Raw genomic sequence first — 16,170 nt, 5'->3', positions numbered from 1 at the left:
GGGCAGAGTTGCTGCCCCAAATGAAGGCGTATCTCAGGCTTCGAAGCAGTAATGTGTACTACTGCTGTTATGAAGAAGAGGCTGAGCCAGACAGCAAAGGTATATATTTACCAATGGATCGAAGTTCTGAACATCACCGATGGTCTTGAGCTCTGGGTAGCAACCAAAAGAATGAGATGGTGGATAGAAGCTGCCGAGATGAGCTTTCTCTGTGGTGTGGCTGAGCTGAGCCTTAGAGATCCCTATCCCAGAGGAGTTCGGCCATCCGTACGAAGCTTGGAATAGAGCCACTGCTCCTTTGCGTCAAAAGGAACCTGTTGAGGTGGTGCTGGCATCTGATTGGGAGCCTCCTGGATGCCTTCTCTTGGAGGCACACCCATTGGGAGGACACCTCCAGGGGTAGATGCAGAACTCACTGAAGGGATTATATATATCACATCTGGCCTGGGAACGCCTCAGGATTCCCTAAGAGGAGTTGGAAAGCGTTGCTGAGCAAAGAAACGTCTAGAACACTCTGCTAAACCTGTTGCCAATATGACCCAACCTCAGAGAAGAGGAAGAAAATGGTGGAACACAATCATTGTCTGTTGCCTTTTTAATACACCTTCCATCTACATGTTTCATTTCTTGTAAATTATATTTTCTTTGTGGGCTATCAAAATGGTGCTTCTCAATAAATATTTCCCTTCCAGCTGTTCATTGTTGAGCAGAGTGTTCTTGGTCTATTGTTCAGTTTATCAGTTGTTCTGCAATTAAAAAGCTTTTATTCCACATTCTGATTCTAAATTCTCCACTTTGGTGAGACTCCTTTGATAATCTTTGATATCAGTTGACAGGGTGGTCAATTTCTTGGGTTGCAGTTTGAAGCGTTGTTAAGACACTGTCTCATTTAGTGTCTCAGCTCCTGTTTTTGGCTCATACATGCGAAGGGCTCCTCTTTGTTGATGTAGTTTTTCTGTTTGACACCTGGTTGTCAGGATTCTGTATGATGCAGTATAATTTGACAGCAGTCGAGAGGGATGTACCTGCGATGCATCGGTTTGGAAGGTGACTCTGTAACTGGCGGTCGCCAAAACAATCCTTTCAAGCCCATTCTGATGGTCAGTACTCTACTTAATACATGTCATGTACAGTATGTAGCTGCATTTGTTGTGATTTAGGTGTTTAATGCCTGGTTTGCTTCTGTGGTTGATGTAAACATGGTAAAATAATCAGATGTGAAGAAAAGTTCAAGAAATCTTGAGGATGTAATGAAAAAGGAAAAAGCAAAGAAATGACAACATTCCCAACAAAAGCTGGACACTATGAGCTTCACTGCATTGGTATTTACAGCAGGACCATTTCGATTCTTTCCTACTCTTCATCTCTCGTGGTTTTCAGCAGCATGTCACTGCTGGAGTCTTACGTGTTTGGCTGTGAATGTGTAAAAAATGATCATAGCCGACATTAATTCAGTCATACCAGGCTTTCACTGCAACATTTACGTAGGATCAAGATCAACCCTGCAATCATAAAGTTTCACTCCCTCCAAACGAGGAGTGTAACATCCTCTCGTCCTGTATGTGGGGATAGGCTGTTACTGCAGTGAGCGTCATGGTTGACTGCTGTTTTGAAGGGACTATTTTGGCAGGATAATGCGGTCACGCCACTGAGTGAATAGGAGGTCTTGAGAGAAGAGGGCACAGATAAGAGAATGGAGAACATTCCATTAAAGATAGCGATGTTATCAAGCCGAGGCTCGGGGAAGACTATTCTGCACCGAAAAAAACCCACCGCAGCACCCATTGAGTGCAAGGTGCATCTGTTACCATGGTACCCGGCCCAGGCAGTCCCTTTCATGTCTGTCAAGACTGGGAAGGGAGAGACGAGCAATATGTTAGTCTCGCCTGCAGTTGGAGCTGAGGCACACACATGTGTGTGCTTATGTGTGTGTGTGTGCTCATATGTGTTCTCAGTCCAAATCCTGGTGGTTGACGTGGGGGGGCTTTAAGATGCTGTACACTGACAGAGGCTCGTCACATAACATGAATCATTTAGTCACCACAGCAGAGTTGGAAATGTCACGTCTCATCAGTGTTCCTCATGCCTCGGTGCCCCTGCACCATTTACATCTCTGGCGATGGAGTTAAAGGGAGGACTTGATTAAAGAGAGGAGCTGAGATTTTAGGTGCAAACAGACATTTATTGCATTGGGAAGCAGTGGTGTACATATTCCCCACAGAATCATTTGCAATACTGTAGCACTTTTAGGAAATCGTGGTTTGCTGCGCAGCAGTCCGAGCCGAGTGTCTCTGTACTCTCCTTCAAACAAATCACGACAAAGTATAGATTTCATAGATTCCGTTGCTCATCTTTCGGATCTTTCCAACGAATGGGACACTGCTTCCTCAGTGGAAAATGCTGACTTGTCCTTCCTTGGCATCCACATAGGCGATCCATTAACAGCAGGGTAAACTGTACAAGGGACATCTCTGAAAGTCAGTCAAGCTATATCTGCTATTGTCTTCATCTCTCCGATACAAAACTATATTTTTGTGTTTTTGCTACAGTTTTAAAACAGTTAAAAAAAGACAGAAAGCAACATCAAGTACATCATTCCGCATTGTAAACCACAATCAACACTAAACAGTAAATAGTACTTTGTCAAATCTTTATTACAAGATATTAGGCCACTGTACAAATCAGTGTGAATCGTACAGTACAACGCAGAATTAAGACTGTTTCTCGAGGTTTGTCATTCAAAGCTGTATACGAGGTGCTTCAAGAATACACAAGAGTTTCAGAACTTCTGCCGTGCATGCATGATTTCATATTTGCCATGCATGAGTTGGTATTTCAGTGTTTTAAGAAAGAGCCCTAAAAATGGCAACCCAACAAAACAACTGAACTGTCCGAGTAAATGTATAAAGCACAAAAAAAAAAGAAAAAAGAACAAGTTATCCGGTACAGTATATCCCTCATGAGATTTGGCACACACGATAATGCACAATGCAATATAAATAGTTTATCAATAGGGTGTGTACAGTCAAGTTACAGTATCAACCAATCCAGGTGAAAGCCTGGGAAGCTTACAAACAGGTGGGAGGTACACTGTATATAAATGACTCATTAGCTGCAAAATATGGTAACAAAAAACACTCAGGCAACATCGAGAATTGTTAAGTGAAAAAAAACATCACTCTCATTCGCTCAAAGTCTTCTTGACATACAAAAAAAACCTCTCCCTTGGGCCTTAAGTCACTGCAAAAGACATATTCCAAAGGATCAATAAATGAAGTCTTCAACACAGAGAACAAGCCAGTTTACCGATTCCCACTTTGTGCAAGAAAATATGGGCTACCCTCTCCATATTTACAAATTCTATTAGTTATTTTCCCTTGATCAAAATGAAGAGAAGAAAGAATGGTACAATAGGTTTAATCGATAAGATATAGGAGAAGTGTGTGCTTTAGTTTTTATATTAGATTTATTTCTGTATCCTGTCCCTGATTTCTGCATTTTGACAGCGCCGCCTCCTTCCTCTCCATCGCACCCCCCCCTCGCTTGTGGTCTTCTTCACTTTTGGATCTATGGCGAAACCCTGTGATCGAGGGCATTTGTGTATGTGTATGTATAAATATATATATATATATATATATATGTGTGTGTGTGTGTGTGTATTTGTTGGGGGGGGTCCACCTGGGGTCTCCTTCGCTGCCATCTCCCGCCCCTGCCAGTGTGTGTCACCCGGATGGCCATGATGACTGACAGGGAGAGGAGGGTGTGGAAGTGCTGCTTGCTGCCACATGAGAGAAAGTGCTTATATACAGTGTCTTTGGATTAAAACTAGTAAATATCGCCATAAAAAATCTTTTTCAAGAGTGTCTTTTGGGGGATGGTGAGACGAGCGCTCTCTAAGCCTCTGGCGGGGTCTTCTCTGTTCCATTTTTCAGGGCTTCGTTGTCGCCATTCTCATCCTCGATCACAACTGTGGATGACAGGGGAGAGAGTTAATGAGAGATGGGGGCTCGTCTTGGTGTGGCGTCTTGAAAATTCTCCACCAACTGACAGGGGGCATTAACGCCTTGGACCATGAGCACTGCGCTGTATGGGCAGAAGTGGTGTATGCATACATACAGAAAGAATAGGAGCGTGCAAAGAGAGAAAGAAAAGCATGGTTGTGTGTGTGTGTGTGTGTGTGTGTGTGTGTGTGTGTGTGTGTAATGCACATTTGAATTGCTGCATGTCTTCTTGCAGTGCACCTGCAGATGCAACACTTACACATCTGCCGCTTTGCCATGTCTGTGCATAGTCTGTGCATAGTGTGTGTGTGTGTGTGTGCACTACTGTACATGCAACTGTGTGCGTGTCTGTGCATGCATGTCTCCACCACAAGTGAGTCTTCTCATCAGGACAAACACAAGCAAAAAAGCCACGAGCAGCCTGGATTCATCGTGCAAAACACAAAAGACAGAGATCACAATCACACCGCATCTAAATCTTAATTACACCGCACGTTCACTGGGGAGGGGACGTGCAGCACAACTGTGAAGGAGCGAGGTTCAGAGGCGTCTAAGAGCACGCACTGCGCATCCAAGTTGTGTTGCAGTGCGAATACAAGATTTTAAAAACGCACCCATGCAAACAAAAGACCATTCCCTGTGATCATGCACTCTGGATGGAGACCGTGTCAAGGCTTCACACGGTGCCATCCTTCACCCTGCTCCACTGTGTGCGCATTCAACACATCCACATGGGGGGGAGAAAAACGCCTTAAATTATATATTTACCCCGTTTGCTCCTGCCTATTTGTCCGAGCTTCGGCGGACGTTTGTTCTGCGAGCCGTTGAAGAAGTTGTTGGTGTCTTGGAGACGACAGGTGAAGGAAAGGTGTCCCTCGTCGCCCTCATTTCCATAATGACTCATTTTCTCCTCGTTGAAAGGCAGCACTTCCGACATCTCCGAAATGCGTCTTTTCTCACCAAGGCGCACGGACTGAAATGTGCACAGCGCGTCTCCAAAGCTGGAACTCCGCGTCGTGTGTCTACACAACAAAACAAATAGAGGTGGAGGGAAACAATGCAATCTGCGGACACGATCGAGCCCTTTCTGTTTACCCCGAAGACACGTGTCTGTCTTCGTGGAAGGTGCGCAGCAGAATGAAAGAATACAGTTTACAACAAGAGAATAAAATGTCCTCAGTTTCTTCTCTGGTGCAGCCTCGGCAACATCATTCACAAAAATGTCCAGGGGTTGTTGTTGTTGTTTTTTTTATTCTCCCTCTTTCTCTTTGCGTATCGCTTGGAAATGGAGGCGCACGTACAATGGAGCTGGAGCGCCCGCTGCTTTCGAGCGGCTGAACCCGACGCACGGAAAATCTGAGGGAGAAATGCAAATCGAGGAGCGATGCAAAACACGGATCCCGGGGAGACCTGCTGGTGAGGGAGCTGCACGGGGGGTTCTCTTTCTGCTGCAGCCCAGTCAGAGAAGCTTCTAGCGTGGAGTCGTGGCGCACGACTGCTCCACTCTCCGGGATCCGGGAGGCAAATCCAACTAATGACGATTGATTTTATTATTAAAAGATGGCACGTAAAAATATGAGCCAAGTCAGGTTGGTTGGGAAAACGTCGTTTTACGCACCGCCACTCTAAAATCACTCCAACCTGATTTAAAATAAAAAGAAATGTTGATATTTATTGTGTCATTAAGGGGGTTTAAGGAGTGTCAGAGCTCACCAGATGATGGCAGTATTTTCATAGACTGAGGATGTGAGTTTGGAACCCAGTGGTGCGCATCCTGAGGGCCTGCACTGTTTTCACCGACACTTCCAGAGGGTTGGATGGAGGTTAAAATGTCAAACCTGGCCATCAGGGACTTGCACCAGGAAACACATGAAATTACCTGGATATTTGTTGTGTAAAACCTGGAACTGGTGTTTTTTTTAATAGAAATCAAAAACGGTCTTTGGTCTATAAATCCCCTATAAAGACCCTAACCCTTATAATGACCGCCCTTTAAAGTTTCTTGATGTCTCAGCAATACTTTTCATTTAGAACAAGGGACTGGATTGTGAATATCCCGTGTGTGTTCTTCCGCACTAGTTTGATGATAAGCTGCCAACCACCAGCAGATGTTAGGAACATATCACCAGTTGTGAACCTGAGCATCAATGGATGTTTCAGCCTTTTAACCACAAGGCATGCACCCTCTGCTCAGGTCGTCCCACCACAAGGCTGACCAGACCTGCGTGTATGTTACTGACTTGATTTCATGGACTGTGTTGGCAGCTGATCTCTCCTGTAGTCGAGGGTTGAGGGCAGAGGATGTCGCACCTTGTACAGATTGTTAAGCCCTATGAGAAAAATTGGGATTTGGGCCATACATATAACATGTTATTTGATTCATAACAGGTGTTCAGATAACACACTCAAACCTAACAGGATCCCGTCTGAGAAGGTTTTCGTGTTTTGTTACCACACCGAGTCAGATAGCAGACGGTGGTATGGAAACTGGTTCGCTTTGTTAAACGAAGCCCCCGGGGATCGTCTTTAGGTTTGCGACAAACTCTCATTGGGTTTACTGGTGTCTGTGCTGTTTACATAAGTCGGTGTCTGTGAGCAGCTGCACAAAGGGGTATACAGTAAAGGACACAGAGCAAAGGACAGTGATTGAATGGTGACAGCTCGTGGACTCTTTCTCAGGTGAACTTAATCAAATATCATTACACAGACAATGAAATGAAAGGCGATATCCACGCATGCAGCACAACTAACTTGAAAATGCCATCAGCTATTCACAAAGGGGGGTGCAGCCGTGACACACCTACTCTCCGTGGACCCACAGAAGCCACGATTTTTATCAGAGGCTCACCTTTCATATCAGAGCATCTCTCTCGATTACACAAATGTTGTTTCACCACATGTGATTGTATACACATCCTTTCTTTGTTGTGTTTTCCGTGTCATGCATTTTACAGCAAAGCTGGGTAACCTTTACACAGTGGACACAAACATGAAGAAACCTTTATTTTACAGCAGCACATGTGGAGATCTGTCACTTTACGTCATCTGCAGTTTTATTTGAGAGGTTGGTTCCTAAAATCCTTGAAGACTTGGTATCAAGAATTTATTCATAACATAAAATAGCAATGAGTAATAAAGCAACAATCAAAGTTGAAATTCAGAGAAAAAGCAGTCCTTGCTATTATTTATTAGGAGTATTAAACAAAACTCGTCATCTTACACCCAAAAAACAAACTCTACAATTCACTTTGAACAAATCAGAACAGATCTTAAGCATCAAATGGTTTTGAACTCCCCAATGAGGAGCAGCTGTGTGTAAAGTGCAGCCTCAGATCAACAAGGAGAGCTCCTGGTCGTCCCTAAGGCCACGTTCATACTTCAAAATAGCCGTGATTTAAACAAAGCAGGGACGTGCATTCGTGGGTTCATTTGGTCTCAAGTACCCGTCACAGTGACCAAACCTGGAAGTCCAATTGGAGGAACCACAGATGCATAATAGGAGACACTTACCGGACTCAAAGATGGCATCCGGTCTTCTGAAGAAAAAACATTTGCCTATTTGCATGACCCAAAATAGTTTTCAAGGTTTGCTTTGTTTCTCCCAATGGCCCCACCCATGTGTACTCGTCTGGCTCGTAAACCTCACAATGCGATGAGTCATGAAAATTATGCTAATTTCTTTGGCCCTGAGAAAGTTTACATGTTGCTGTGCACTATACATTCAGGTGAGATGAATACAATAGGCCCCCTACAGAGCCAGAGTTTGGTTTGTGCATTGCAGGCAAAGAAATGGATTCACTATTGAATTTTGACACAAATCATCCCACACATTTTCCAAATCTGAATATTTATTGCCATTCAATTTTGGTATAAAAGTTCAATAATGAAGACTGGAATGACACATGAACAGTAGGTTTATACACTGTTGCACCGTTTACAGCCAATCTGACAATATGAGATGGATCAGCTTTATTCAAAACATTATCTGAAAAATCTGATCATGAAGATGAAAACACATCTGCCTCTAGGAGAACTAAATCTATGAATCTAGTCCAGTGGATGAGAAGCTCTGCACATTTTCCACAGAAGCAGCTTTAAACATAAAACTTTGATCATCTTAGTTTTATACGTTTCTTTAATATTTGGGGCAGCGGATGTAGGATCCATAGATGGTTTTATCGATCCACCGGCGAAATTTGGACACCACCGTGTAGACTCCCGGGAACTTAGCATCCCCGCAGCCGTTGCCCCAGGAGACCACACCGTAGACACGCCCCCCGCACACCAGCGGGCCGCCGGAGTCACCCTGCCAGGACGAGACCACACCCTCCATCATGTCACATGTCGTCAAGCTGCTTTAATGTCTTTGATTGGTGTAACAGGATACACTAAGTGATACAAAGAGTCGTAGCAGTGGGGCCTTGGTGGCGGCAACCGTTTCAAAAAGCATTTACTACTCAAGTGGCTCAGATGTCTCCGGCCCGTCAGGTCACTTCTGTGTGGGAGATCAGGCAAAACACTCAAGACTACTATGATAACTTCAAACCAAATATTCAATGTGAAATCATAAATCTATCAAAACTAAATTTATTGATCGAGAAAATGTCCTTACAAAACTCATATTTTTAAATGCATTTTTACAATATCCCCATTCCTGTTGTAAATATATATTTTACATACAGTCTGAAAACCAGGCAGGCTTTAACATGTGAATTTACCTTCTGTTTGCTGTTTTGCTAAATTCACTTTTTAAATAAGGGATCAGGGCATTTGAAGAGGCAGACACTGATATCTGAAACTGACAAAAAGTGTCTGGTCTACAGTAACAGCACAATTCCAGCAGAAAAGGCCAATGTTATTTTTCAGGACAGGTGTATCTTTTTTTTTTTTAACCCTTTTATAATGTCATGCGGTCTTCTATAATCGTCTTTCTTCTACTTGTACATGTAAACACACAAAGTTGCCTACTGTGGCATTAAATATAACACTTTTAATATGTCATTCAGCTCCTTATATAGCATATCGCTATATCACACATTGAATTTCATGTCATTTTCTTCTCTCAACAAAGGCAGAGGCAGAGATTCTTTCATAGCCAAATCCTCGCACGCAGTTTGTTTGTGCCAACAAATGGCCGTCACTGTACCTTTAATCTACAGCAAGGTTTTCTCTCCTGGAGCTATTTCAGGGTTGCTTTGTTGCCTCTTCTGCAACTTTCATAATACAGTTCCCTCCGGGTGGACCGCCACGTCTGTTTAATAAAAGCTTCTAGCTGAACTACGCTGACATGATGAACTGTATCCACAGTGTCATGGGGATGAGCTTCCTAAAAAACTGTTATTGTTTCGCTCTAATGTGAGCTGATGAAAAGCGTAATCCCCCTGTGCCATTTGATACACACTGGGAACCATGGCCAGTGCCTTGGAGAATATGTTATTTCAATAACAGAGTAATGGCCTTTCAAGGATCAGATGATTATGTTGGTCACCATGGACCAGATCGGACAGATCCCAACACCCACTTCATCTCAGAGCTGGAACTGCTCACATTTATTGCTTGACACTAATGATAGAAGGTTTGAAAGGATTCGATCCCTGTACCTTGCATGCATCTCTTCCTCCAGTCCTGTAGCCAGCACAGATCATGTTTGCTGTGATATTTCCATTAAATGACTCACTGCTGTTACATCTTGCAGTTGAAATAATGGGCACTCTGACCGTCCTCAGGATGAAACGGGCCTGGCCTTCGCCCAGCCTGTTGTAGCCCCACCCAGACACCCGACACACCCGGCCTTCAACTACACCCGTCCCCTGCCTGGGAAGAGGCACCAGCGACACATATTTGTTCAGCACCATGGGGGCCCGCAACTGCACAGAAAAGCAGGACAGATTCTACGTGAGTATGTGACAGTATCAGCAAATTCTAAATATCTTGACATTTATTAAAGATGCACGCATCACTATTTTTCCATATTGTCTGTAGATCAAATGATGATTTTCAACTGGTTCTACGTACTAGAGGTTTTGTAAGGGCCACCATGACCTCTGACCACCCAAATCTAGTGAGTGTAAGTGAACACTTGTTTCAAATTTGAAAGGTCTCTCTTGAGGTGTTTTAATATAAAATGTTCTAGAAGCAAAAATGGTTTCGTGAGGTGACACTGACCTTGACCTTTGACTTTCGACCACCAAATTTAAGGTGACCCTTGAGTCCAACTGGACTTTTGCACCAAATATGAGGTAATTCCCTCAAGGTGTTTCTGAGATGTTGTGTTCACAAGACCAAAAAGGTGACAATGACCTTTGATCATCCAAAATTAGGTCATCCTTGGGTCCACCAGAATGTTCGTACCAAATTTGAAGAAAACCCCAAAACATAATGCCTCCAGCCACTGGTCATCATAAAGATAAAGATGTCTTTGTAGATTAAAGTATATTTAACATGGATTTTGTTATGTTTTTTTTGCCTACTGGGTTGCAGAGAGTAATGGTAGACTGGTGAAACACAGGACATCAAGCAAAGCAGAGTGATGACAATGAAATAGGCACTGATAACACCAGTAACATTGTTTGTGCAGATCTCTGTTTGTGCAGTACCTTAATGAGCATGATGTCAGCGTTGTTAGTGCTCCTGTTGTAGAGGGGGTGGGTGACCAGCCTGTGGGGTTTAGCATACTGCTCATAACCCTCAAAGTTATTCACTATGTAGTCGCCGGCCACAATCATCATGTGTTCTGTCCTAGAAGACAAGTCATTTCAATGTTATACCATTTCCATCCACAAATATAGGACAAGATAGATCAAGGTCTTGAGATTTGATCGTTGCTGAGCACTTCTAAGAAAGAGATGGAAAAATCTGCACAGGTCTATTTTCAACAACACAAATCAGAGCGATCATGATTATGATATTTTAGCTTCTTATTTTGTCATCTTTTCTGTGGTAATTTTACTGAATCAGATGACATATCATTGAGCAGGGAGGCTGGGGGCGATGCTGAATGACATTCATTAATAATTATGGCCAGTTTACAAAGTCACAGAGTGAGCCCATAGGTGACCGCTGTGAAGCCATGTGGTGTTTCTCTGCCAAGGAACAGCTTACTGTTAGGCTGGGACAGTATAACAGAAATACAGCCAATTTCCTGGACCCTCTCTCTCTCTCGAACACAAACACACACACACACACACACACACACACACACACACACACACACACACACACACACACACACACACACACACACACACCAAGATGATGTACCAAGGTCAGCCTACTCAACTGTATTCGTGTGCTGTCTGAGGTTTACTGTGCGTCATGATCAAGCTGTATCACTTTGACGTTAGTCGTGGCAGAATGGATGCTTGCTTTTAGGCATCTGTTGGGGCCATCTGCTCACTAAATTAAATCATGCCAACTTTGCCTCTACACAGTGACTTCTACAGATTCTACTGAAAGAATGCCAGAGGAATGTCATTGAGTCTCCAGCCAAGCTGGCGGCTAATAGGCACAGCGGTGCTTTGAACTAAATGTTAATGCCGGCATGGTAACAGGCTCACAATGGCAAGACGAACATGATGTTGTTCAGTAATTGTCATGTTCATCATGTTCACCTTCTTAGTTTGGTGTGTTAGCGTGCTAATATTTGCCAATCAGCACTATGATGAGATGAGGCTGATCTCAATGTCAATATATTTGGCATTTGGTCAACCCTATGGGATCACCCAAGTCATTAGGATTCATCATCTGGGGAGCATGAACCCTGGTAATCCATCCAACAGATGTTGAGGTATTTGATTCTGCACCAAAGTGGACATTAGACTGGCCAACATTTCCATTGATAGGCCCATAGCACAGACATTACATTTCTATATTAAACCATAAAGAAGCATGTAACCTTCTTAACATAGAAATCATGAAAATGTATCTTTGTGAGTTCTAACAGTCCTAACAGCTGAATGGTGGCAGCTATAATAAAAGTCTTACCCGATGTTACAGTGTGCTGCTGTCAGCACCCAGTACCTGTGAACCAATGATCCACCGCAGAAGTGTTGGCCCCTGGAGCTCTGCAGTGACACAATGTATCTGATGGAGTTTGGTGCAGCGGTGTAACCACCTACGATACGGCCCTGCATGAGCACACGGCCTGTGTGGAAAAACAAACACTGACAAGAGATGGGGGGAAAAGGAGCTGTGATAGATCGATTTTAAATAGTTTAATGGGTCTGTGAAGATTATAAGTTATTTTTTCCCCTGGTAGAATGTCTTCCTCCCCAAATCCAATGACATGAAGATTAGGGTTAAATTAAATGGATTCTGAATTAACTGTAGTGAGAACCATGTTTTCACCTTTATCGCTAAATATCCAAAGCACCTGCAAGTGACACCTCACCAGGTATGGATTTCAGTGACACTTAAAAAGCCAATCTTATAAAACACAACACGCCTTTAGTGAACAAAAGAGAAAAGTAAAGAGCGAGCCCCCCACCCCTTCCTATTTATCCCACCTAGTGGTTCTCTGTCACCTGGGAGGCCACTGTGTAATGAATGTAATCCAATATAACTTGACCTTCTCATCCCAACACCTCACTCTCTGAAACATTAGAGTGTGGGGGGCTCTCCCTGTACTGTACCTGCCTTACGTAACAGCTCGTCTTCTGCACATTGCCTTCAGGCTATACATTAAGACATGGTGGGAACAGGAGTATTTCCTCTGACAGTGGATGGAAATGTGTTTGAATTTCAGATGATCACTAATGAGGAGTAATCACAAACTAACCGGTTGATCCTGTAAAATAGAGGAAAGCCATTTAAAAGAATGCAGTTATTTTGTTTATCAATACAGAAAATATGAAACTGAAGCTGGAAGCTGGGAGCTGGTTTGCTGAGCTTCGAACAGAGACTAGGACTAGGCTGGGCGAACTAACTAACTAAATCTACCATCACAGAAAAGGTTATCATCATCTCATTGGTTGAATCCATAGAAACACTAAAGTGTCAAAATGACAGTTTGCAGTTTTGCAATTCGCAACAGCAGGCTACACTTTGCAACAAATACATCCCACCCCGTCCCATCGGGCCTCTCGTCAACTCTCCTGAACGTGCACTGACTCACAACTGCTAGACCATCTTTTTTGTGGTCTCACTTGCTCAGTGGCTAACTTTTGACTATCGTCTCTACTTCAGTAATGTATGTCTCTCCGACTGAAGACTCCGGTCATGCACACCAGAGCACAGACTGGGTGGACACAGGCAGGCAGCTCGGTCAGGTGTGTCGACCAGTCATTTAATTCGGCCTGAATCAGACATGTTTACCACAGTCCTGTGAAGGCCAAAGCCGGCCTTTTTTTCTTTTTTTCATTAAAGAGAATCTCAACAAATAAGATGAAAAAAGTTTCAGAAACAACACACCATCACTATAACTCTATTAACCCATTATTGCCTTTAAAAAATATTGTCCTTTCAACTGAAGAAACAGACATTTTAAAATAAAAAGTAATAAGAGAAACCGAAAACTGGACATCTCCTTGAAATGCAAAAGAATCCAACATTTACCAATGAGCAAAGCATCACATATTTTCTTCTCAAAAGTGATCCAAACATGTACTCACTGTGGACTGCCATGAGGTCCAGCAGGACAACACATGAACACATGATGAAGTTCATCATCGCTGTAGAGGTTTCTGGCTGCAGCGCACCATACCAGCATCGAAATCACTGCAGCCACACAACCGGTGTCCTCCGCTCCTGGCTGCCCCAGTCTGAGCATCAGCTTCTCTCTGAGAACAGTGGGACTCAGTTTCTTCCACGGGGGAAAAAAAAGTTTTTAATTTCATCGTTCATCATTTAACACCGGGGGGGTTTAACACTGTAGCATTGATTGAAAAGGACAAGAAATGTGAGAGAGCAACAAAGTTCACCTTCAGAAGCTGCTCAGCGCCCACCCCTCCGGTCCCTGCACTATCGCAACTCCTCTCCCTGACCCTCCACACTTGTCGAAAGGGCTTTACATTGTTGCCATGGCAACACGGGGTACTGTGCCGAGCGGGTTCATCCATACTGTATCAGCACGCTCCGTCTGTGTCATCATCCAGGCTTATCTGTGCTGAAATGTTTCAATGGCCCACTGTGTGCACGAGAATAGCTCTGTGTTGAGCCAAGACAACGCCGAGCTATTCTGTGTCCCTCTGTACTGACTCATCAGTCATCATCAAATCCACTTCAGCAGTAGTAATAACTCTATTATTATTATCACTCTGATCATCATCATCACTATCATCATCATCATCATCAGCCTTCTGGCAAGTCAGCATCACTCTCAGCATGGGAAGAGAATCTCGCCTGACCTCCTCTTGTCCCACATTTAGAGCGAGCTGAATAATTGATGCTTCACTCGGTAGAATGGGAGAGACGTCTTTGTGTGGCCTCCTGTGGTCAGGTGTTTCCTGGACCAACACTAACCCAACGTTACAGACACTCACCTTCAAACATGAGGTTATGTCTTCTATTTATTTAACGCAGACAAGGCAAAGACGATGAATACTCCAGAAATATGCAAGCGTTAAATCGGAAGTTGGTCTTTACAATAAAAAGACAATTTTCTATATCTATTCTCCATGAGCTACAGGTTGCATGATATGATGATGCACAGTATATCACAATATAAATTCATTGAACATCAGAGGATTTCCCTAACGTGTATACAAAGGTGTTATATCTTTCATTTCTCACAATATAGTTCACCATTATAGGAAAAGCTAAAAAGAAACATAAGATTTGTATGACTCAAGAATCAAACACACGTATTTCATACATTCCCATAGGCTGTACCTAAACTGTATCTCAAAATGCACTTGGTCATGATATCTGTCAATATTGTGATAAAATGTTATTATATAATATTTTATTGATTTAAATTGTTGGAGGTAGAGGCAGAAATCTTATAAACAAGTACACGAGACAGTACGTATTATTATTATTTTTTTTTTGTAATGTCGGCCTGTGGCTTCCTCAACGGGAAATGTCAAAATAGGCTTTTCACAGCCAACATTTTGACATGTCACAGTAGGAAAAGCAGATGTAAATAATAACACAAATTATGAAGCTTCTCCCTATCTCTCCCTCCAACAAGGATGACAGATATGCTCAATTTGTATTTCTTTGTAACATAGATAATAAGTTTGAATGTGTGTTATGTTGTTTTAAATGTGACCTTCACCCTGACCTGCAGAGTACGGCATTTCACTCCCATGTACGTTGTAACGTGTATCATGGAAGTGATAAAGCTGAATCTAAATTCCATTTATCTGTTTTAGTTCCAGTGTCCTGCTGTCGTGCATGTTGGCTCACACACACGGTCATGGCCAGTAAGACACATGTGCTATGTCAACTTTGGTATGGCAAAGTGTCTGCAAATCTTGTACTTTTTGTAAATATGCCTTTATCTGTTAATTGTATATAGATATTTGCTATTATCGTTGTTTTTCATGCTTACTCATCTTGTCTGGAGAGAGAAGCCTCCTACATTGCATGGTACCTGAGTATAATGACAATAGAGATCTACAGCATGGAGATATGGGGATTACATCAGCGGACAAGACACGTGTTCAGTCCTCTTATATTAACACAAAAGTCTGTGCAGGACTTTGCGTCCTGTCTACGTTTGAGCGGCACATGCTCCTCTCAGATTTACAAATGATATGGATATACGGCACATGCAGTGTAGTACACGCAGCACGCCGCATGTGCAAGGTCTCACTCTACCGTTCACTCTCTCTCGCACACACACACACACACACACAAACACACACAAAGGCATCTTGTGTGTCACCTCAGCTTTGCACCTGAGTGAGAGGGGGAGCACACTATCACCTTTCACCCTCACGGTTGGAATGACACCTTAGGGAGGGCATGTGGACTCTATGAAGGCTATTAGTTACAAACCAAACGTCCCCATGTGTGGATAAAAAAAAAAAGCCTGCTGGGAACCGGCAGCATGAGGGGGACACCTGGGGAGATGGAAGAGGCTGGAAGAGGAGAGGAAGGACACTGTTCATCTCAGCTGGATGAGACTGATCCACATGAGCAGGACAGGATGTAACAGTGATTTCCCACTTTTTAACAGTTTACTCTAAGATTGATGGGAAAGCAGAAGAACTAGCGATGCAAAGAC

General features: G+C 43.2%; 2 protein-coding genes across 2 annotated transcripts; both read right to left on the bottom strand.

The window, feature by feature from the left end:
• Positions 1-2,636: 2,636 nt before the first annotated feature.
• camk2n1 (calcium/calmodulin dependent protein kinase II inhibitor 1) lies at positions 2,637-5,543 on the bottom strand. Its single transcript, XM_035149197.2, has 2 exons — positions 4,770-5,543; positions 2,637-3,967 (listed from the first exon to the last, which is right to left on the bottom strand). The coding sequence occupies exons 1-2, from the start codon at positions 4,936-4,938 to the stop codon at positions 3,894-3,896; spliced, it is 243 nt and encodes an 80-aa protein (XP_035005088.1). The 5' UTR covers positions 4,939-5,543; the 3' UTR covers positions 2,637-3,893.
• Positions 5,544-8,078: 2,535 nt separating this feature from the next.
• Positions 8,079-14,089, bottom strand: LOC118102722 (trypsin). The gene is made up of 6 exons (XM_035149178.1): positions 13,919-14,089; positions 13,610-13,800; positions 11,985-12,144; positions 10,598-10,739; positions 9,602-9,868; positions 8,079-8,307 (listed from the first exon to the last, which is right to left on the bottom strand). Exons 2-6 carry the CDS (start codon positions 13,665-13,667, stop codon positions 8,137-8,139), a joined length of 798 nt encoding a protein of 265 aa, XP_035005069.1. The 5' UTR covers positions 13,668-13,800; positions 13,919-14,089; the 3' UTR covers positions 8,079-8,136.
• Between the last annotated feature and the right edge of the window lie 2,081 nt (positions 14,090-16,170).

The sequence above is a fragment of the Hippoglossus stenolepis genome, chromosome 3, assembly GCF_022539355.2.
Source record: "Hippoglossus stenolepis isolate QCI-W04-F060 chromosome 3, HSTE1.2, whole genome shotgun sequence".
In the NCBI taxonomy this organism is placed as follows: Eukaryota; Metazoa; Chordata; class Actinopteri; order Pleuronectiformes; family Pleuronectidae; genus Hippoglossus; species Hippoglossus stenolepis.
The sequence above is the reverse complement of the archived record's forward strand: the minus strand, read 5'-3'. Positions and strand labels throughout refer to the sequence as shown.